General features: G+C 39.7%; 1 protein-coding gene across 1 annotated transcript in view; it reads right to left on the bottom strand.

The window, feature by feature from the left end:
* Positions 1-1,046: 1,046 nt before the first annotated feature.
* The window catches only part of LOC140953559 (sterol carrier protein 2-like), a 24,032-nt gene continuing 2,441 nt past the window's right edge, over positions 1,047-22,637 (bottom strand). Inside the window, exons 5-18 of the mRNA XM_073402966.1 lie at positions 21,872-21,935; positions 21,363-21,427; positions 20,681-20,807; positions 19,943-20,006; positions 19,353-19,439; positions 18,952-19,102; positions 18,494-18,545; positions 18,059-18,154; positions 16,976-17,083; positions 16,402-16,555; positions 15,526-15,619; positions 14,864-14,993; positions 14,029-14,105; positions 1,047-1,475 (exon numbers count right to left, since the gene is read on the bottom strand). Of these exons, the coding sequence (XP_073259067.1) occupies positions 1,380-1,475; positions 14,029-14,105; positions 14,864-14,993; positions 15,526-15,619; positions 16,402-16,555; positions 16,976-17,083; positions 18,059-18,154; positions 18,494-18,545; positions 18,952-19,102; positions 19,353-19,439; positions 19,943-20,006; positions 20,681-20,807; positions 21,363-21,427; positions 21,872-21,935 (1,365 nt within the window). The 3' untranslated portion in view covers positions 1,047-1,379. The remainder of the gene's footprint in view (positions 1,476-14,028; positions 14,106-14,863; positions 14,994-15,525; positions 15,620-16,401; positions 16,556-16,975; positions 17,084-18,058; positions 18,155-18,493; positions 18,546-18,951; positions 19,103-19,352; positions 19,440-19,942; positions 20,007-20,680; positions 20,808-21,362; positions 21,428-21,871; positions 21,936-22,637) is intronic.

The following is a 22,637-nucleotide window of genomic DNA, read 5'->3' as shown; positions in this document are numbered from 1 at the left end:
CCCTCCCATCAGTCTTGGGAGGAACGTGGGCGTTGCCGTTCCCACGTGTTAGCCATTAATAATTTAGATTTGGTATGACTTTATCTTCTTACTGCTATTACACTGGTTCAACCAGTGTATTTTGTTCTCGCTATTTATAGACTATATCAAAAGTGAAAGAAAGGAAGAGCTGACAGTTTAAATGCAATACCGCAGAGGTCATTAATGTCAGTGTTTTAATTTATAACAAAATGATCTAGTTTATTTATTTTAGATAGCAGAAGACAGAAAAAGAAAACATTTTAGGAGGCTTTTATTTTATTTCTACGAAGCATTGAATGACTTTTTGAGGAGGTTTTGAGGGGTGCATATTAAAACTTGGAATACATCTGAAAACTTAACTTGGAATAAATCTGATAAAAAGGTACCGAAGTCTTGAAAAGTTTATCTATATTATTTTGGTATGTTACACATACTAAACACTGATCCTACACCGTCGATGTAAACCCTGCCTACTCATCACGAGTTTCGTTCTCCGCACTTTCGTTGCGAAAAAATGCCAGAGCGAAATGCAAGTGACTGGTGACGAATTGACTGGCACGACAGGAAAAATAAAATCTCTTTCCCACCGTCCTTTGAGCGCAAATTTACATCGCGAGCAAGAAGTCTGAGAACGAAGCAGGAGGCATACGGTAGCTTGTTGGAAAACATACTCGTGTTTCATTGATTGGTTCAGCCAGTAAATGACTTTCTTGTTTGTAACACTAATAAAAGTACACACGAGTGAACATTACAGAGGGGGTACATGAGACCCCACAGAGATGTAGTTAGATTTTTTTCAATATTTTGGCAAAAATAAAGGTTAAACCTTAACGCTCTTAACCCCTGAGAGAAACCTGCACCTAATTTCTCCAAACCAATTCAACACATTCTTCTAATCATTAACATGGGAAATGTATGCAGAAATCACAAATCACAAATCCCTACATATCATCGCAGGTAGCTAATCTATACGCTACGGAACCCAAGACAACAACACAATTATGACATCGCTATTAAAGCACTCGTTTCTTAAGACTGCTAATGACATTTTGGGCCCAGCAGAGACATGTCATGAGGCTTTAAAGATTGATTATGAGGACAAAATCAAATGCATGGTGTAGTTCAGACGAAACCTCTTCAGAAGTACATTTGCTTTTTTACCATTTGTTTGAGATCCTTTCTTTAAATAAAATCTGGAAGTTTTCACAATTTGTGACACAGACGACTGAGGTCAAATCAAGAATGGATAGTAGTAAAATTAATCGTTTTTTTATCGTGCGCATCAAATGCTTCTTTGTTTGTTTCGTTTATAGCAGTGTTTTTGTATTTGGTTCTTTTGTTGTGTACTTGTCTGCTTTCTACAGCTTGGACTTTCCAGCCTTAGGTTGAATTTCTCTCAGTTTCATTGCCAGACCCATGTTGCCTTTGATCTTAAGCTTGCCTTTGAAAAATGCCTGATAGGAAAAAGGGAGCCGTTTGTTATAATAGTAATACTCCAAATTCAAGCGTTTCTAATAAACCAGACGTAGTTAATCAATAAAAATCGATCACGGAAATCAATCGAAATCATCGATATTAATCGACCTAATCCACCGATAATATCGATTGATATCGGAAATCGATAAAAATCGAAGTCACAGAACAAAAAAAAAATCGATTATCGATTAACGAAATCGATAACAATAGATAGGAATCGATAGTAATCGATAAAAAATCATCATATTAATCGAAGTCACAACTTTTTTCTTTATCGATTTCTATCGATCGATATCGGAAATCGATATTCATCGATGATTGATATCGATTACTATCGATTAACATCGATTGTGGTTTATCGATTAACTACGTCTGGTAATAAATTAGCCTGCCAATACAGCCCTCTCGCCTCGCTCCCCGCCGCTGGAGACGCTTCGCGAGAGAAGACGCCTGCGATTCGGCCTCAAATAGTCAATAATGTCCGGAATGTGATTAACGAGCGCTGATTGGTCGCCTTAGTAATTTTATTTGTTGCTTAAGAATGACAGATAAAAGAGAAGGAGTCACAACCATCAAATGCAAACCCCACGAATCTACTAAAAACAGTTTGAAAGCGGAATTCTCTGGCACCATGCAGGGTAGGAATTTTGGGGGCCGAATTGCAGACGTCTCTCCCTCGAAACGTCCCTAGTGACGACGAGCGAAGAGAGATGGCTGTATTTCGCAAGCTGCCAATAAATTAGAGCTTCATTATCGATTGTTAGCTGTGGACTGAACAGAAAAATAAATGGGTCTTCACGTTGTATGCTTATTACATATTGAATAATTGAGCGGCAGAATTTCGGAAGAGGACAAGATTCAGCGTGACAGGCAAACAGCTCAGTTTTACATCTTCAACTTGAAAGGGTAGAATGAAAAAGAAGCGTAGACGGTGTCAGCTTAATTATTTACTTTAGTTCGCCAGTTCTTGGCAGGGTTTACGCAACAGCGCGTGGAGCCATTTACTGGGGCCCATAACAGTGCCCCCCCCCGCCCCCTCTTCCCCTCCAAAGGGAGAGATACCACAAGCCGGGAACTATGTCCCCTACTCTTTCCGGACAGTGCGTGGGTTCTTTTAACGTCCCACAGAATTTAAATGTGCAAGGGTTGTGGGACGGGGCCTACCGTTTGCAGATGTCTTTGCAAAGGTAGCACTTTCTTCTCACTTATTTAAATACCCTGAGTGTTGGTCCGGCCGGGGTTCGGACCGGCGTTTATCCAATTGAGCTAACCGGGCGGCGGCCAAATCGCAGCCCGTGGCTAAATGCAGAGGAACCAGAGAGGTGAGATCGGACGTCAGCATGTACTATGCTGCCCCTTCACTCCATGCATGATATCATCTCACCCACCCAGACCAATGACGGCAGGACTTTTCCGCGGGTGGCGGGTGACGGGTAGCGGGTGACGGGTAGCGGGTGGCGGGTGAGGGGTAGCGGGTGACGGGTGACGGGTGGCGGGTTAAAAATATATATGAAAATAAAATATTATAATAAAATATTATTATTGATAATGATATAACCAGGGTGTTCATTAGGCATCGGAGATCGGAGAATTCTCCGGCTACTACGCAGATTTCTCCGGCTAAATTTCGATGGACTGTAGCTATCTTTACTCAGACGTGGAGCCGTTATGTAGTAGGAAAATATATTCGGGGAAAATAGTGTCCTTGTTAAGATAAAAACAGAACATGTTGAACAAATAATTTTTCGTTGACATTTGCACGTTGTTGAAAATTGTTAAAATATATGTAGAAATGAGCATGTCACGGACATTGTAAAGTAGTGCGTAATTTTAACGTCATGCCCACGTGAATTTAGCTACTGAAGTCATACCTAAATAAATAACGAAAGAATATAAATAACCAGCCAGTGTGCCAGCCAAAAAAGCTTATTGGAACACCTAAAATAAATAGAAAAAATTGTCGACGGCTTGCTTTAGCGTGGAGAGTTTCCTGTTTGCTAGAGCCGTTCTTTTTATTTACTAGTGAAAAGTCTTGAAAACAGTACACGGCGAACAAATAAAATCGGCAAAGTCACGAAATGAAAACTTGGCCAAATTTAAGCGCAAATAGTGAACTACATTTGTGAAAAAACGATTTTGCTATGCCAAAAAAATCTGGCGATGATTACCGTATATTTAATATGAGTATCAAATTACTTCTAAGCAAATGCAAATTTCGACAGAGGCGGGAAGAGTTTTCTCACGTCTCGTGCTATTTATAGAACAGTGTTTATTACGGTATATCCGTCCTAAAAAGTAAAATTTGGCAGAGGTCACCATTTGCCGGTCACTATGTCAAAAATTACAAATTTTTTCACGCCCAGAACGAGCAGTGGTGGTGGGAAGCGCTCAAATGCGAGTTCAAACAGCGACAACAACAACGACAACAAAAAAGATGAAGACGAACCGCCACCTAAACGGAGTCTGAAGTCAACTTCTTCTGAGGCAATTGGAGCGAGGTGTGCTTCTTCAAAAAAATCTTCGGTCAGTTCTGAGGATGTAGAGAGTATAATCAACGATCTTTTTACGGAAGATCAAAAGAAAGTATTGCACCACTACCACCGCTGCCGGGAAAGAAATTGTTCTGGCCTTCGAACAGACGAAAAACAAAGGCTGTCAAGCAAGAAAGACAAGTTCCAACACGAGTGGCTCTTCGAAGCAAACGTATTTTGTGAAAAGACAGGTTTGAGATGGCTCGTGTTTGTTGAAGGTGAGGGTATGTATTGCTTGATTTGCAAAAAATACAAATGTACGAATCAACAAAACAAATCCGACATTTTTAACGAGAAGCCTTCTGTAAGATACAAAACGACAGCAATCAACGAACATGCACAGTCGCAGAAACATTCAGCGGCAATTTCATGCGAGATGATGAACCGAGTTTCTGTTTTCCAAAAAGAATTGGATGAGCGGCAGAAAGTGAACGACGACATTCTTTACAAAGTATTTTATTCAATTTACTGGCTAGCTAAGGAGGGAATCGCAAACAGAAAAGCAGCGGGCTTGTTCACCCTTCTTGAGAAGCTAGGAGTAAGTGATCTGAAGTACTTTGATCAACGATCACCAGCATCAGTGCGAGAAATGTTTAGTACCCTGGGCTGTGCACTGAAAGAGAAAGTTGTGAAGAGAGCAAAAACGGCAGGATGTTTTGGACTTCTCGTGGATGACGTGTCAGATATATCAGTTATGGAGCAGATGATTACATTTATCCAGTTTTACGATGAAGACAGCAGTGAAGTCACTGTTGAGTTTCTTTCGGTGGACAATCTTTTAGAGAAAAATGACTCTGCAAATGCCACAGCCATGTTTGAAACAATTACGTCCAATTTGCAAGCATGTACTCTCTCTACTAAAAAACTTATTGGGTTGGCTACAGATGGGGCTTCAGTTATGGTGGGAAGAAAGAATGGGCTAGCTGCTAAACTGAAAGAGGTCAACCACCGTTTGGTTTCAGTACACTGCATATGTCACAATTTAGCCTTGGCATTTTTTTTTTTTTTTTTTGTATTTTATTTATTTATTTTCTTTTTACAGGTATAGTACAAACAACATACAGATCGAAACATACAAACACTACAAAATTTACAACAACTACCTTAATTACAAAAAACAAAAAAAGAAAATAGAATAAATAAATAAAAAAAATAAATAAAAAAAATAAATAAAAAAATAAATAAAAAAAAAGCTACGCTGCACTACACTACAAGGCTTACATAACTTATTCGACTTGAACTTAAAATACAGAGTAATACAGGGAGTATTAGAAAAACGAAGTTTGGATAACAGCTACTGTTGTATTAATGGGAGTAACGGCTTCCATTTTTTATCATGGAAATGGATTTTGTTGTTTCTTTTCGCGATAAAACGTTCGGTTTGAAAAGTTTTTTTAAATTTATCGACTAGCAGACTTACACATAAACAGCCCTTATTTAACTTACAGCGGTAAATAAAATATTTGCTTTCAAGAATGATGTAATTGACTAGAATGCTTATATTATCTGTATCTAAGATCCCAAAAAGGACATTCATGATATCAAACCTAATAGTTATATTAAAAGAATCAAGTACAGACTTTAAATCATTCCAAAACATGCTTACTTTTGTACAATGGAAAAAGAGATGTTCTATGGTCTCCAACTCCTTTTCACAAAAATCGCACAAGGGAGAATCTACTTTTTTGAACTTAAACAGCATCTTGTTCGTGTATAAGATCCTGTTTAATATCTTATATTGGAATTCTCTTAATTTAGTATCCAATGTTGTTTTGAAGGGCAGTAGATATATCTTTTCCCAGTCCAACTGAAATGTGTGTGTGCTGAAAGCTTCGTTATATTTCTTTTGCGCTGTTGGTATACTGGATATCTTAGAAACAAAACTGTCATATAATGACTTTGATTTAAGATTTTGGAAATTGACTTTTTTCCCTTCAATACGTAACTTGAAATCAGTTTGGATTAGATCATGAGTTTTTGAAGAGATAGAGTTTTTATTTGTTTTTAATATTTTGCGCCATTCTTCAGGAAAAGCATTGAAGAGACTGAAAAGTAGAAAATGTTCAACTGGTGAGAGAGTTGAATATAATGGTTCCTTGTTCGACTTGAAACCTCCCCACGTGTCGTAGAGGTCTCCAATTTTTACAATTCCAAGATCAATCAGCCTACTGTTATAGACTGACTTTGATTCAATGCAAATGAACTGGTTGTTCCATATGACCTGATTTGCTATTTCAGAGGATGAGGAGGGGTTGTCTTCATTTAAAAGGGTCCACGCCACAATGCATTCTTTGTAAAATTCTGGAAGAGTTACCGGTAGTTTAGTGTAGTTAAAATTGCAATGAAACAAGAATTTTCCCCCTACTTTCTTAAGATAAAAATCCAGAAAAAACTTCCAGCCAGCGGGGTCAATGGAGAGATATCTCTTAATACAAATTATTCTTTGGGCAGAGATCATTGACTCAATGTTGGGCATTTTCAAGCCTCCTTTATCAATAGGGTTAATAAAAGCTCTGCGCTTTACTTTATCTTTTCCCTTCCAAACAAAGGAATATAGCAAAGTATTTATTTTTTTGATAAACTCTTCTTTATTTGAAATGAGAACAACCCTGTATAAAATCTTTGGTATGGCGAAAGACTTGATCACTTGAATTTTTCCAAGTAGTGTAAGACCTCTCCAGCTCCAGCCCTTCAGCAATCCCCTCAGAGATTTCTCGATTGATTCAAAGTTAAGCTTATAAAACAGTGCGTGATTAAAGGTGAAATGAACCCCTAGGATCTTTATGGCCTTACTTATTTCATTAACACCTAGTTCTGAGCTGTTTACTTCCATATTTCCTAGTAGAAGAATTTCCGTTTTGTCGTGATTGACCTTCAATCCGGAGTATGTACTAAACAGATCGATAGTATCAAAAAGGGTGCGATGCGAAAATTTGTCCCTAACAAATGATGTCATATCATCAGCGAATGTAACTAATTTGATTTCGGAACCACCCACCTCAATACCCTTAATTTGATCGTTATTACGTATGGATAATGCCAATAATTCAAGTACTATTATGAAAAGAGATGGCGAGAGTGGGTCGCCCTGGCGAACACCCCGTTTAACATTGAAAGAGGGGGTGGAAAAACCATTATTAAAAACACAACTTGATATATTATTATAAAACGTCTTGATCCACCCCAAGAAGGATTCTCCAAAGCCAAAGAACTCTAGCGATTTGTGGAGGAAGTTCCAATTTAGAGAATCGAAGGCTTTCTCAAAATCAATTGCGGTCATTATACCTTGGTAGTCTCGCATTTTAGTAAATTCCAACACATCGGTTATCGTACGAGTTGCATCAAAAATTGTTCGTCCTTTTACAAAGGCATTCTGGTCATAATGGATAATATGTGGTAGGACATTTTCTAGCCTTTTAGCGATAGCTTTTGAGCCAATTTTAACATCAACATTTACCAGAGAAATCGGTCTCCAGTTTTTTATCCATCTTCTATCTTTGTCCTTTTTCTCAATTAAAGTTATTACGGCTTGCTTTTGCGAATGTGATAATTCACCATGAAAATACGCATAATTTAATGAGTCCACTAGAAATATTCCGATTTCTGACCAGAAGAACTTGTAAAATTCTATAGTGAGCCCATCGTTTCCAGGAGTTTTATCGTTACTAAAGGTAGACAGAACCTTGAAACATTCGGAATATGTTAATTGACCCTCGCACGTTTCCCGCATTGAGTCGGTTAACTTAGGAGATGAGAGGGTATCTTCCAGAAAAGGACAAATCGAATAGTCAGTTTGTATTCCCGACTTTTCGTCATAAAGCTCAGAATAAAAACTGTGAATTTCGGTCATAATAGTGTCCGGAACAGTAGTCTCTTCTCCATTTGCTCGAATAAGTTTCCGTATGCAGCTTTTTTTCTTATTTCTGTTTTCCAGATTTAGAAAATACTTGTTGTTTCTTTCCCCTTGTTCAAACCATGTAGCGCGGGAACGAATGATTGAGCCTCTTACAATGTAATCATACTCTTGTTCGTATTCTGTTTTGACCGATTCGAGGTTGGCAAGGTTTTCTTGCGTCGGTGATTCTGCTATTTTTTCCTCACATATTTTAAGCCTGTTTTCAATTGTTTGAATTCTATTTCTCCTTTCTTTAGCTTTCAGTTTGCTATACGATATACTTTCCCCGCGAATTTTGTATTTCATCCAGTCCCATTTAATTCTCGAATCATCGCAAAAATTAATTTCGTCTATCCACTTAGGAAAGTTCTCGCGTAAACGCTCAACGAAAAAAGCGTCATCCAAGAGACTGTTATTGAACTTCCAAAAAGATGGGCCACGCTGCTGATCATTTAGACTGTCAATTTCTAAAGTTATTGCATGGTGATCCGTTCTTATAGCTGTCACTATGTCGACTTTAGCTACGTCATCTTGTAATAGGTCACTAATGAGCCAATAATCAAGGCGTCTTTGAATAATTGGGCTTTTTTGTCTCCAAGAAAATTTCTTGCTATTAGGATTACGGATTCTCCAGATGTCAACTAAATCATAATTCAGCATAATGTCCTCCACACACTTAACTGAGTCTTTTAACACAGGGTTTCCACCCGAACAATCTAGGTCTGGGTCCATAGTTACGTTCCAATCCCCTCCTAATATAATTTTGTAGTCAAAATCATTGTATCCCTCATCATAGATAAGCTCAGACAATGTTTGGAAGAACAACGATTGCTTAGTGGTGGTATTGGGAGCGTAAATATTTATCAGAAGGAATGGAACATCTTGAATAGTTGTCTCTAAAATGAGGTACCTCCCATCCTCATCCGATCGAATTGATTTCAATTTGAAGTCAAAGGATTTACGTATAAGGATTGCGACCCCACGACTATGGTTAGAGCCATGAGCAAAGTAAATGTCCCCGGACCACTGCTTTTTCCATTGATTTTCAATCTCTTCAGTGCTGTAAGTTTCCTGCAGAAAGCAGATGTCTGAATTTTGCTTGTATAGCCAGTTGAAAATGGACTTACGTTTTTCAAAAGAACGGATACCCCGAACGTTCAGCGAAAGAGTTTTAAACTTTAAGTTGTTGAAATCCATTGAAATTTGCATACGTGTAGTGAAAAAAAGACAACAACAGTAGCTGTTATTCCCAGAAGGGTCACTGTTACTCGAACAATTAACGCATTCCTGATTTTGTCAAGTGTAAACTGAATAAATATAGAATAACATACATAACAAAACAAAAGAAACGAGATGAAAAACGTAGCCAGTGTAAAGAATTAAACTGTTGAAGCTACGCCTGGACGAGATCAAGTGTTATACTTTTGTTTAAATCGAACTTCAGAAGAGAACTAAGGAATATGCTAATCGATAGCTCCCAATAGAAACGAAAAAAATAAGAAGTGAACTACTTCCTGCGAATTCTAAAAATAAATAACCTGGAACCTATTTATTTATGATTTTACCTCCACACCGTCAATAAAGAGTTTATAGGGTTCCGTTCTACTGAAGGCTGCCCGTTTTCCATCTTTTCTTGCTTGTACCATCTTCGGAATAAGCCTCTTCCTCATATCAATCACCTGCTTAGGTAGATCTGGGCCAATACCGAAATTCGACTGGCTATCGATGTTGCGTCGGCAAGAAAAGAGGTTTTCTCGATCTTTAAAGCGAAGACAGCGTGCTATGATGGCCCTGGGTTTTCTTGTGTTTCGGTCCTTTTTACCGACGCGGTGGACTCTTTGGAACTCAATAGATTGGGCGTTTTCCACATTTAACTCTTTCTCCAAGAAAGCTTTCAAAACGGGTTCAGTATTCTCTTCCCCTTCGATTTCTGGAATGCCGTAGAAACGAAGATTTTCGCGGCGGCTGTACACTTCATAATTTAAGAGTTGGAGACGCAAGTGATCCAACTCCTGTCGTGACTTCTCTTCGTCATCTCGGAGTTTTCTCTTACTGGTTTCCACTTCATCATTCAGGAATTTTACGCTTGTTTTAAGCGTATTTGTTTCTTCGACTGTATTTCGTACGTCTTCCTTTAAGCGGTGGAATTCGCTTTGAAGGTTTGCGACCGTTTGATTTATTCGATCCACAGAGTCCTGTAAAACATTTATTTGTGTGCCGATATTTTCCAGTTGACTTAACTTTGATAATATTAGGTCCACTTTGGAGGCGAAATCTTGTGCCATATTGAGGGCAGATAGAACTACGTCTTCAGAATCGTTCTTCGACTTTGGTGGCGATACAATGGCGGGTGGAGCGTTCGCTTGGTCTTCTTTCACACTCTCTTTCAACCGCTTCGTTTCGGGGGAAATGGTCTCGCTGGTCGGTGAATTACTCCCTCTCGTTTTCCGTTTAAACAGAGATGAAAGTGGCGATGAAAATTCCATAAAAAATATCAGAACGCATGGAAGAGTGCAACAAAAGTTACGGAGCTAACAATCACACGTCCTTACTCAGTCATGCTCAGTCTCAGTCTCCCGAATAGCCTTGGCATGCACTGATGCCAAAGATGACGCAAATTTGAAGTTCATCAAAGAGGTTGAAACTGTGGTAACTCAACTATGGAAACTCTTTGAAAACTCGCCAAAGCGACTTGCTTGCTACCTGAAGGTCCAACAGCAAATGAAAAATCTTAAACTGAGTAATGAGTCAAGAAAGATGGTAACAAAGAAATTAAAAAAGGCCTGCGATACCAGATGGCTATCATTCAATAGCGCAGTCCAGTCCTTGTACACTGATCTTGTTGCTGTAGTTCAAACCCTCAAGCAGTTGAAACAGGACCCAAATCAACCTGCAGCGTATGGCTTATTGAAAAAGATCAAAAAAGTGAAATTCATTGGTGTAGTATACATTTTGAAGTGGATTCTTCCTATATTGGCGACCCTCAGCAAATCCTTTCAGAAAGGCGCTATCAATTACGCCTCAATAAAGCCCTCCATCGACCACAGCAAAGACAAGCTAAATGAGGTCAAGAGCAGAGAAGAAGCCATCAAGCAACTTAAGCAAGATCTTTCTAGTGGTGGTCGTCTTGAGACCCTGGAGCTTGTGTGCACTGAAAGCAATGTTAAAGAACTACAGGGACTTCTCCAGAAATACATCAAAGCCCTTGTGAAGAACATTGACAAGAGGTTTAAGTCATCTCTGCCGGTGCTCAGTGCATTTTCAGCATTCGGATCCCATGCTGATACCAAACAGGCAAAGTCCTGCATTCCATAGCCACGGAGATGCAGAAGTTAAGGTTCTAGCTGACCATTTCTTTGATGGTGATGACAGCGAGGCAGACGAATTTAAAACAGAGTGGAAGAAGCTGAAGTACGATCTGCTTTCATGGAAAGAACACATCCCAAAAGACACAGTGGAAGGCAAGAAAGGCACACCTACCGAGTGGTCACTTAAAAGAGTCATGGCCATGAAGTCAACATTTGGGCAGTTCTATCCAAGATCTGTTCAGGTAGCGAAGGCAGCACTTGCAATCCCAGTTTCCAATGCTTGGCCCGAAAGGGGCGCTAGTCAGTTGAAATTGATCAAGAGCAGGATAAGAAGTCAGATCAAGAACGACTTACTTGCATCTCTCCTTCATATCACCATCAATGGCCCTGTCCCACATACAGAAGCCTGTGATTCCCTGGTCAGCAAAGCTGTGGACATGTGGAAAACTGCAAAGAAGAGGAGAAAGCTCCCATACCACAAACCAAGCACGCAGCGAGAACCCAACAGTGAAACAGAAGCTGCCACTCCCAGCACCGTCGTACAAGATATGGGGACACAGACAGATGCAACATCGACCACTGAGTTGCAGAACATCCGAGAGGAGTATAAAGAAGCACTTCATGTTCTTTGCCTTGATGACATGGTTGAGGAAGAGCTAGATTCTCTGGAAGCTTTTGCTAAAAGCCTTGAGAGTGATGACAGTGGAGACAGTGGAGTTGATGAATAGAGTTAACCCTTTTACTACTGATAGCATCCAAGGAAAATATTGAATTTCAGCTTTCATTTGCAATGTTCACACTTTGGTTTATTATTTGGTATTTAGTAAGATAGATAATAGGGCCAATTGACTCATTTGACAAGACTCTTGGAGTAAAAGGGTTAGAGCTCTTGATTTAACTTTACTTGCTTGTAAAATTCAAAGAACAAAACATCCGTTTGGCACCATTTTAAGGTATACATTGCTTTTTGTTTGCCAGCTAGAAAGAAATGAAATTTGCTGTCAGATAACAGGAAATGGCATCTCAGAGGGTTAAAAAATCCAAAATTTCCTGGGGGCGCATGCCCCCAGACCCCCCTAGGGTGGAGCGAGCGTTGCTCGCTCCTCGAAAGAGCTTCGCTCTTTCGCAACATTCTCCTGTTACTTTAACCTACTCTCCTGCTACTGTAATTCTTAATGAAAACCCTGTATAACTGTATGTTGTAATTTTAAAATAATTTCAACGTTTATGTACTAGCTACAAGACTCCAAATCAAAGTATTGTCTTGTTTTCTTTTATCTACTAAAAATGGAAAAAAAAACGAGAAATCATGCCTGTGAAAAAAGTCACCTCTCCTTGCTCCGCACTGCAAGTGACGTTTCGTCAGGCTACACGCGGTGTGTCAAATGAAAACGGGCTATGTCAAGCAAGACACATGGGACGTGTCGATCTTGTTTGTCTAGTTTGCGTTTTCTTCCACATCAAGACGAAAGATGATTGCACTTTCCCAACTGTTTAGCCGTGTTTATAACAGACTGCAAGAGATTCGGCCTCCCGTGTCGTAGCTCAGTTTTTGCCCTAGTATGCGGCATGATTGCCATCCTAATCAGTATTTTTAAGTAGTATTTAAAAATGCAGATCCTTTTTGTATATATATACACAACGAGATCAATTCGCGTCCGAGACGCCACATGCGGCGAAAACGGTCCATGCTGTGTCAAAAACGTTCTTGCTCCTTCTCTGGTACGCATTAACATTGACAGCTTTGTTGCTTTAGTCTTACGAAAATTTCCTTGTTTTCTCGAATAGACATTTTGTTCATTTTAAACTACAAGTCGGGAACCAAATTGGCAAAGATTTATCCCACAAGCAACGCAATGTTTATCCCAACTTATAACAAAAGAACAAACGCACTTGTCAAAAATCTGAGACACTGTTCAAACATGTCGAGAAGAGAATGCGATTTTACTTGTCTGGTCGCAGGATAAATATTACTTTAATTTTTATGAGTTTCTCAAGCTATCTCGTACGTGCGATATCGTGTAGAATAATATTGCTAAAATATCGCTTTTTGTAATGTTTATTATTTTTTTTCTTTTTTTGGTTTCCCCTTTTTATTTTTATTTTTTTATTTTTTACGGCCTGACCCACCACCCGCTACCCGCTACCCGTCACCCGCTACCCGCCACCCGTCACCCGCGGAAAAGTCGTGCCGGACAAATGACGGCAGTGGTCATTGACTCCAGGTCCTCCGTCCCCTACTAGGGAGCTTTAGCACCGACGACGGCGACGGCAAGGAAAACGTCAGTTTAGAAAGAGAAAGAAAAATTTGTCGTCGCTTGTTTACCTCCTAGTTAACACGTGAAATTAGGCATTTTCACTTCGTAGTCGTGCAGTGAAGGTAAAGAATTCTACAAAAAAAAGCGTGATGCACGTGCAAAGTTGTTGTTTTGCCGTCGCCGCCATCGTTGCTGAATCTCCCTACGTTTTTTAAACAATGTGACAGGTTCTATTACGTCCCCTTCCAACTAAAGCGCAAGGATAAAGGATACAATTTTACAGGAACTATATTCAGTCTACAAACTTAACAAAAACACTTGCTGGTGATATTTCCCCCTGGAATTGCATCTATTGAATTGCACTCCAAGGGAACTGATTTAACTCTTTTCGTTGTTAACACTGCTGCTCTACCCTAATCGATCTTTAAGCCTCTGTAGGCGGGTGTGTAGGGGGTACTAGAAAAAATCATTGCTCACGATTGTATGGGTTATCTAGATCAAGAGATAATGTCTAGATATATTCTATAAATGATACGTACTGTTTGTGGATTCAATTTTCCGCTCATCAACTGCACAAAATCTTCATCGCTTATGGTCACTATACAATCAGCTTTGTCTGCAAAGTAAATTTTTAAAATATGTAGATGACATTCACCTCGAAAAAACTAACTTCGAATCTTAGTAAAATAGAATGTGAGCTGCTGAAAAGGTAAACGATTGGAATTACTATTCTCGCTGGGGTATCCGCAATAAAATAGCCCGTTTTCAACTCTATTACGTAACACTCGCCCGTGCCTATCCTTTATGTGCCTGTGCATTGTGGGTTTCTTATAATAGTAGACCTGCACCGTTCTAAACCTCTTATTTCACTGGTCCCCTTTAATCTGCACTTCCATTGATTTCAGGGATAGGGGCATTGTTATGTGACAATCCCTATTGTTTTCCCAGCTGATCAAAAACAATCTTTCAAATAGGTGCGGGATCTCTTATTAAGGTTGATTATGGACTACATAATAGGTCATGAAAAAGAATGATGATTTCAGGCTACTGTAAAATATAGCAACTAAAATTTAATAATTCTTTATTCCTTAAGTAACGTGGGTAATGTGGCCTTATGGACAAAGCACTGTGAGCAGGGAAGAAGGTACCTCCCATATACTGGTATGTCTTTTAAAAGCAAAGCGAAATGAGCGAAACTACGAGGCAACGCCACTGCAAACCGGCCTGGAGTCCCGTTAATCAAAATGAACGTTTTTAGCAAAGCAGAAAGGGGCTAAATCCAACTTAGAGCACATTTCCCCAAAAATTTCAAATTATTCTAATAATAATAATATCAATAATTACTTTTAAAGTCCCTCGCTACAAATCGTTTACCTGACGCCATAAATTTTAAAGCGCCGTCTCCATTCTTAGCATCCACAATCCACCACGCCTCTTTTCCGTTTGAATTCTTAATGACAAATTTGAAAATCCCCTTGATCTTCTTCACTAGCTTAGCACCCTCCTAGTTTAACATAAGAATTTAGAAAAAGAGAAAGAAAGAGTAAAAAATAAAATTGGTTTTGCCGCAGTTACTGCAACAGGGGATCAGAAACCCGGGAAAGGAAATCGGTCAGCATTTATCCTAGATCCGCGCCTGAGGTATACCGCATATCACCAAAATCGGCTCAAAATGGAACAAGTGAAAGAAAGTCCTGGCAAGGTTTAAGTTAGCTACATCGTAAATTTGGCAGGAAACAGTTCCGATTGAGGTTAAGCGTCCGACACACACGACAAACAGGTATTTCCAGTTTCAGTCAGCTTAAGTCTACTTGAAATATTGTCCAAAAAAAATACAAGAACGATTATCATATTAAAACTTATATTTAAGAGTCAAAAGAGCCGATTTCAGCCTTGCTTTCTTGAAAATTAAAGAACGTTATTTATATAACAATAACAAAAAGGTGGACCTTATACTAAATTTTATAGCCTGCTTGTCTCGGAAAAAGAAAGACAACGACAACCAGCTCGTACGTACGTCTTCACTTTCATCTTACCCTTTTTAATGTCTTCTCCATCTCCTCAAAAATGGCTGCCGCTTTAAAGTCTTCTTTCGTTACAGCAGAAGTGTACGAAGGTACAGGACGAAACCTACAAGTCAAGTTCATGATAAATTAAGCCTGGTTCTCCGGTGACGCGGAACGACCGATATGAGAACTGAACCAAAGTCACCGGAAAGAGGCAGCCTCATTTCCGGGCTCCCCTCCTCCTCCTCCTCCTCCTCCTCCTCCTCCTCCTCCTCCTCCTTCTCCTCCTCCTCTTGAGCGACGGAGCTTTTCACTCCGGGGGACGAGTAGGACAGGACCCTGGAACCGAGGTTGTAACAGAGGTCGTCCCAGTCTTTACCACCGCCATTCCTACGAAGTTCAAAAAAGTGCACCAACATCGACGTCATGGTGATGCACTATTTTGAAGATATATTATTTTAAAATCCATAAAAGAATCGTCTATACTGTAAGTTATATCTCAGGAAAAGAATCACCATCACGTTGATGGTGATTCTCCTCAATAAGGAAGCTCAAGTTCCGTAGCCAAAGTTTGCGCGTAGAGAACGATGAACCTGCCAACATCTTCGCCTTGTATGAGTCCTCCCACGGGAAAAGACTCCCAAGAAGACCGCAGAATTCCTTTCCAGTCAAGTCGGGGAATGGATCCACCCCGAATAAGCATTTCTCTTGCGCAATGCCCAAGACTCAGCCAGTTAGAGATGTCTTACAGTCGACTACTCTTCAGTCAGCCTATGATGATGAGGTTGATGATGATGATGATGATGATGATGATGATGATGGAATTTTTTAAGCCTAACGTCAACATACAAACGCAAAAAGCAACTCACCTTTCACACGAAATAAAGAATGACAACTGTCCCTTACCTTCTCTGATTGGGAAATCCAAGTCGGTACAAGGCTACAACAACAGCTCCTCCGAGCCCAAGGTTATGTTGTAATGCTATTCTTGCTCCAGGAACCTGCCTCTTTCCACATTCACCACGAAGCTGGCGGCAAAGCTCTGTACATTGAGCAAGACCTAAATAAAACATTACGTTATCAATGTGCCAACAGCTTTTGAGCTACTCATAAATGAACGTTGTTCAAAAAGGGGAAGTACTCAACAGGGTTTTATAACGGAAGGCTTCGCCCCACGGTCCAACCCCTTACCCTACGGTAAGGATAAATCACAAACCAGAACCATAAAATACAAATATGTATCTGTTAACCCTTTTGGGCCTTTTATTAGACTGAAAACACAGATTTCCCTACCTTTCAAAGACTTAATCCACTAATTACCACTTTCGGGTAGAGTCTCCTCGTAAAGGCCATTATAGGGAGTACCCCCCTCCCCCACCCCCACACACACCGAGGCCGTGATGCTTTCCCTTAAATATTACCTTATGTTTCAAGGTGAAAACCGATTTCAAGGCATTGATTGGCTTTTTTCTTCCTTTACCTGTGGCCCCTAGAGGGTGTCCTTTGGAAATGAGTCCTCCACTGGGATTTACAACCCATTTTCCACCGTAAGTGGTATCTCCTCTCTCCACCAACTGTCCTCCCTGTCCTGAAATAATACATACAAACAACAACAACAACAACAAAGGTTTGCGCATTTAAAACTCAAATAATGTTCCACTTTCTGGAACTTCAGCAACAACTACAACAACTACGGCGACGGCTACAAAAAAGTCACCTAAAAAGTGAATTCATGCTGCTTCAAACTTTATTGCGTTTATTCCACTTTGTTCAATTCCATAAATTGTGGCGAATTTTTCTGGAGATTACTTCTAAAGGACTGTATCAGAGTTCAGGAAAAGGAAAAGAAAATCGTTGTCTTATGTTCACGTCCCACACAAAACGTGAAACTAGGCCGTTTCACGTCGTAGTCTTGCAACGACGACAAAGAAATGTACTAAAATGCATGATGCACGTGCAAACGTGATGCACGTGCAAAGTTGTTTAGCTAATCTCAACCTATTGTTTTTTTGTTCTCGTCGCCGTTGCTTAAGCTCCCTAAACCTAGTGTTAAGAACAATAGCTCATAAACTGAGAGGAGACCATGGGCACTAAAACGAATTCCAGAAATCATAACCATCCCATGTTTTTAAACAAATGCTTCACCAATTAGGCAGGTGCTCCCTTTTAGTTTAGCAACCTAAAGCTGATCCCCGCCATAAACAAGTACTAAGGCCTTATTCCATGCGGGGGCAGTCCTATTGCATGACGTTTGAATACAAGGTATAGTTGAACCTCGATATAACGAACCTCCATATATCGAAGCCCGCGTTACAACAAGCAATTTTCTTTACCCAGCAATGATATATGGAAAAGAACCTCGATATAACGAAACCTCGTAATAGCAAACAAATATTGCCAGTCCCTTGGCCCTTCGTCGATTTTCCACTGTCGAATCCAGTACTTACTGATTTAAGAACGTTAAATTCTCCTTTCTCCATAAAACAAAAAGAAAAGAAAAGAAGAAAACATTAAATCAATAAATGCCACTCTAATTATCGATGTCAAACAAATACAGACTCACCTTCAGCACACAATCCAAGTCCCTCATACGTAAGCAGCTCGTTGACAGAGAAACAGTCATGCAGCTCTACTACTTGGACATCATTGGGTGTAATGCCTTGGTAAATAAAGTACATTGTACATAATCAGAGTGCTTTCTCAGATAAACTGGCTTTTGATTCAAAAGGTTTTGATAAGTCTTTGCTACATTTTATCACTCCTCGAGGTTCCATTGTGAAGTAAAGTCACCCTTTTTTCACTAGTGGCATACCCCGTTGTAGTAAGAGAAAACACATTTCATCAACCTTGACAATTCAACCACAGCGATTCGTTCGGTTCTTAATTCTGTTGCACGCTAACAGACGAACACGTTCTTCTAAAAAAAAAAGGCTTACAATATTATTGTGTAACGAGAGGTCAGCAATACGAATGAGCAATACGTGTGTAACAAGCCTACCAGTTTTCTGAAACAATTTCTTGGCAGCTGTTTTAGTCATGTCATAACCAACCTGCAATTCAAGTCAATAATTTAGGATTCCCACCGTCACATCAACAGAATCTAAAGCTGCCTACCTGGGGTAGAGCAGTTCAATAGCATATCCCACAGTGTTAATTCTATTCAGACGGAGGGAGGGCCGTAGTGGGGTCGTAGTGCTAGTGTGTGGCAGTTGTTCAGGCCGTCCTGCTTCATTGTGCTTCTTAGGTAGTTCTTGAGTCGCCTGAGAGCGGAAAATGTGCGCTCTGAAGTCGCTGATGTCACAGGTATTGTCAAATACATCGGTAAAAGTGTTTTTCGGCACCAAAACGTGGGGGGGGGGGGTTCACTCCCCCCCCCCTCCTACTCCGCCGCCTATGTAGGCTAACTTGGGAAAATGCAGGTTTTTTCTCACGGGTTTTTACCGTTAAACCACTCACCAGCTTTATACAGCTGTTTTCGTTGAAGGTGCTACTGAGGTCAGTTGCCATCTCCATTCCAAGAATTTCCACAGCTTTGTCCTGCAAGTTGTGCTTCTTAACAAACTCAGCACTGGCCAACACAGCCGCTGCACTGCCATCTGATGTTGGACTGATATGATGCGGTCATAAATGAATAAATACAAATAACTATTTACAAAAAAATTTTCACTTTAAAAAGCCTGTTTTATTCAAGAGTCAATGTATTTGCTGGCACAAGAAGCATTGATAGCCTCCCAGGCACACGTTCATTATCGTTATCGTTATCACTATCAATATCATTATCGTTATCGTTATCATTATCAATATGGTTATCGTTATCTCTATCATTATCATTACATAATAATATTCTTTTCACTTACCAGCATTGTAGTTTGGTAAGTGGATCAAATACCATTTTAGAATTCTTTATGTCTTCCAAACTGTACTTTGTTCTAAACTGTGACAAGCTGCAACATTGTGGAGATGAAAATATTATAGCTGATAAAGTGCATTCACTTGTTTTGTTAGTTTATCAACGACTATGGTTACTACATGCCTGCCAACTCTCCCGGTTTTATCGGGAGTCTCCAAGTTTTTCATCAAATCTCCCGGCCATGCCCCCGCCCCCCCCCCCCCCCCCCCCCAGTTTTCTGCCCCCAAAAGTCAAAAAATTCATGCATAATATTTCAAAAGAACAATTCATCTCCCAGAAAATTGAAACAATCATGTCCCTGCAGCTAGGTGAAACGTTTTCTGGTTTTAAGATACAGTGACCAGTCCAATGGGTCCTTTGGACCCAAAACCCTCTGCTTTTCAAATACAATGAGCTACAATGTACCTAAAACCTTTGCACCCCCTAATTTCTAAAGGCTTGCTACATCCCAGCAGTAAAAAGATGAAAGCGATGGGATCATTATCATTAGGTGTTTAACAGCCTAGCCAGCAACAGTCTTTTTTTATTCCTACTTACGGGTTGTCCACTGAGTGAAGATGGTTCTTGTATGCAATCTTGGCGAAATGATCTGGCTTGGTTCCTGTTACAACATGGATAAAGATTTGAGAACGGTGAAAGTATACGTGTAGGTACATGTGTTAAGTGCCTCGATTTCTTGGGGATAAAGAGCACCGATTTAAAAGATAAATTTTTGCGCTAGATTCTTGCAGCTTTCCGTGTTTCCTTGGGTGAAGAGAGTGAACCATGACAGCAATATTTTGGCTGAAATGACCAGCAAGATTGCCTCAGTAGCTTCTGAAAAATAGCGATTCTAAAGTAAGGAGAGGTTACGGAGTTCAATCTTGTATAGGGTAGCAAAACTGGGTGTGGTACAGGCTAAGTATACCAGGATACCAGTGGCAAATCCGAAAAATCCTAGAGTACCTCCATGGGGTTGCTCTGGTATGCACAGCTTTGCCGCGTAGAGCTTCACTATGATATCATACACAGGATGTGACAAAAGTGCTGTATGATAATGGAACAACCCATCAGGCTACATGTAGCATTTTTTACGTATGAGTTGTCCAATGGGCAAGCAAAAATTTGCCAGATCAAAATGTTAGTAAAAAGGGGGGTCCAGCAAGTCAATACTACAGGCTACAGGACTTGTGTAGGATAGTAAAATTGAACAGCAGCTTGCTCAAATAGGCAAGCTATTTTTTATTATCATTATTATTTTTCATCTCACCCTGATATACATATAATTTATCTCACCATATTTTTTCATGTGTTCCTTGCCAGCATTACCAAACATCTGAGGTGTTAAAGGTGCTGCAGCGAGTCCTTCTTTAGTAATCATCACCTCCACGTGTTTGTCCATTGGTGGTGTCCGGTCACTGTACTATGAGAAAAAAATTACAATTGCATGTTAATTAATGACAAGGAGCGCACAGTCATTATGGATAACAGGGTTAAACACCTCAGACGTTATTAAAATGCATCTAGTAGAAAATAGGACGCCTTAAACTGGGACACATATAATTATGCCCTTGGAATCTGTCCAGAAACAACCGGGAAGAGTCACTGTTTTGTCTCTTTTCAGAAAACTCTATTTTTTCAACGTTTTTGTCTACTTTAATGTGTCCCATTTTTATGCCAGATGACTTTAACATCTCAGATGTTAATGCACGACATAAAAATGGCTTTTTGTGAACAACAAATAATGCTATTAATAGAAAAACACTGTAATTCGGGAGAGCTTTGATTTAAATTAAGTACTATACCAAGGATCTCATAAAACCACAAGACATGCCTGCATAATACTAAACTGTTCATGAGTCAAAGAGTTATAAATGGCCTCTATCTGAGGCTCATTGAGATTGCTTCCCTCTTTAGTACACAACACATACATCAAAAACAGTTGCTCTATGATTAAAAGGTATAAACTGACACAAACCTTTGTTCCTAAAGACCCCCTTTCCATTTTCTCAAATCCCAAGGCCAGAACACAGTCTGATATACCTGTACATAAAAACAACATTTAAAAGATGTATAAAATTATTATTACTTATAATTAAGATTTACTAAAAATACAGTTGTATAAAGAACACCAAAACTACTTTCACTGACTGACTTTCCACTGACACTGACTTAAAGACTGAGCTACATGAACATATGAAACCATTCCAGTTAAATTCCTGTTAAGTTCATTTCTGTTTTTGACTCCAGGTCTCTGTTCAGCTGTCCGTTTAAACAAAATGGTTTTACAAGGCTGGCATCGTTTTGAAATTGACAGGAATTACAAGCCTATGAACTCTAGCAAGTAACCCATACTAAGAAGAACTTAAACTCAGCTCTAGATCTTTAGGTTGCAATTCTGATCAATGAACTGACAACTTCGATAATGCTGCATTTAAAAATTAAAGAACTTAAAAAAAGTTTACAAAACTTAATTTGCCTGTTTACCTCCTTCAATCAACTGCTTTCCCAAATACAGTGCACTGGAACCAGTAGAACAAGCATTATTTACCTGCAGCAAAAAGATTGCTTAAAAATAACATTGACCAGAATGGCTAGAAGTGGCTAATTCAGATCGACTTATCAGCACTGGTCAGTCTGTAACGAGTGGCTCATGACTATAAACATTAGGGACCTGACATGTACACATGTATGCAAGAGCTCAACAATGATGGTAATTACTAAGGGTTTTTACAGACGTTTGGATGCAAACTTTTTCCAGACTTAACTAAGTTGCAACTGAACCCAGGGGGCAATTTGTGTTCACCAACCCACAGAAGCAGACATCAAAGACTCTCCTTTTATCCTAGAACCATAGTTCAGTGGAGGGGCGCAGCCAGTTTTTTGACTAGTTGTAGGCCTGGCTGACTTTCATTTCCACATATCCTGCCGTGAAAATTTCATGCATGACTGTACTAGTCATGCATGCAATTTTTTTTTGTCCTAGAACCATAGTTCAGTGAAGGGTGTAGCCAGTTTTTTGAGTAGTTGTAGGCCTGGCTGACTTTCATTTCCACATATCCTGCTGAGAAAATCGCATGCATGACTAGTACACAATGACCTCACCAACACTTTGAGCTCTTAAGCTATTTAGCTCACCCCACAAAACACATAATTAATTACAAGGGGTAGAGTGATCAAACCAAAAATTTGTCAGGCCTGGGCCTACAGGTGTAAGGGCTGGCTACACCCCTTGCGGGACTCCCTGCCTCAA

Source organism: Porites lutea, chromosome 12, assembly GCF_958299795.1.
Source record: "Porites lutea chromosome 12, jaPorLute2.1, whole genome shotgun sequence".
NCBI lineage: Eukaryota > Metazoa > Cnidaria > Anthozoa > Scleractinia > Poritidae > Porites > Porites lutea.
Note: the sequence above shows the minus strand (reverse complement) of the source record. Positions and strands in the feature narration are given on the sequence as shown.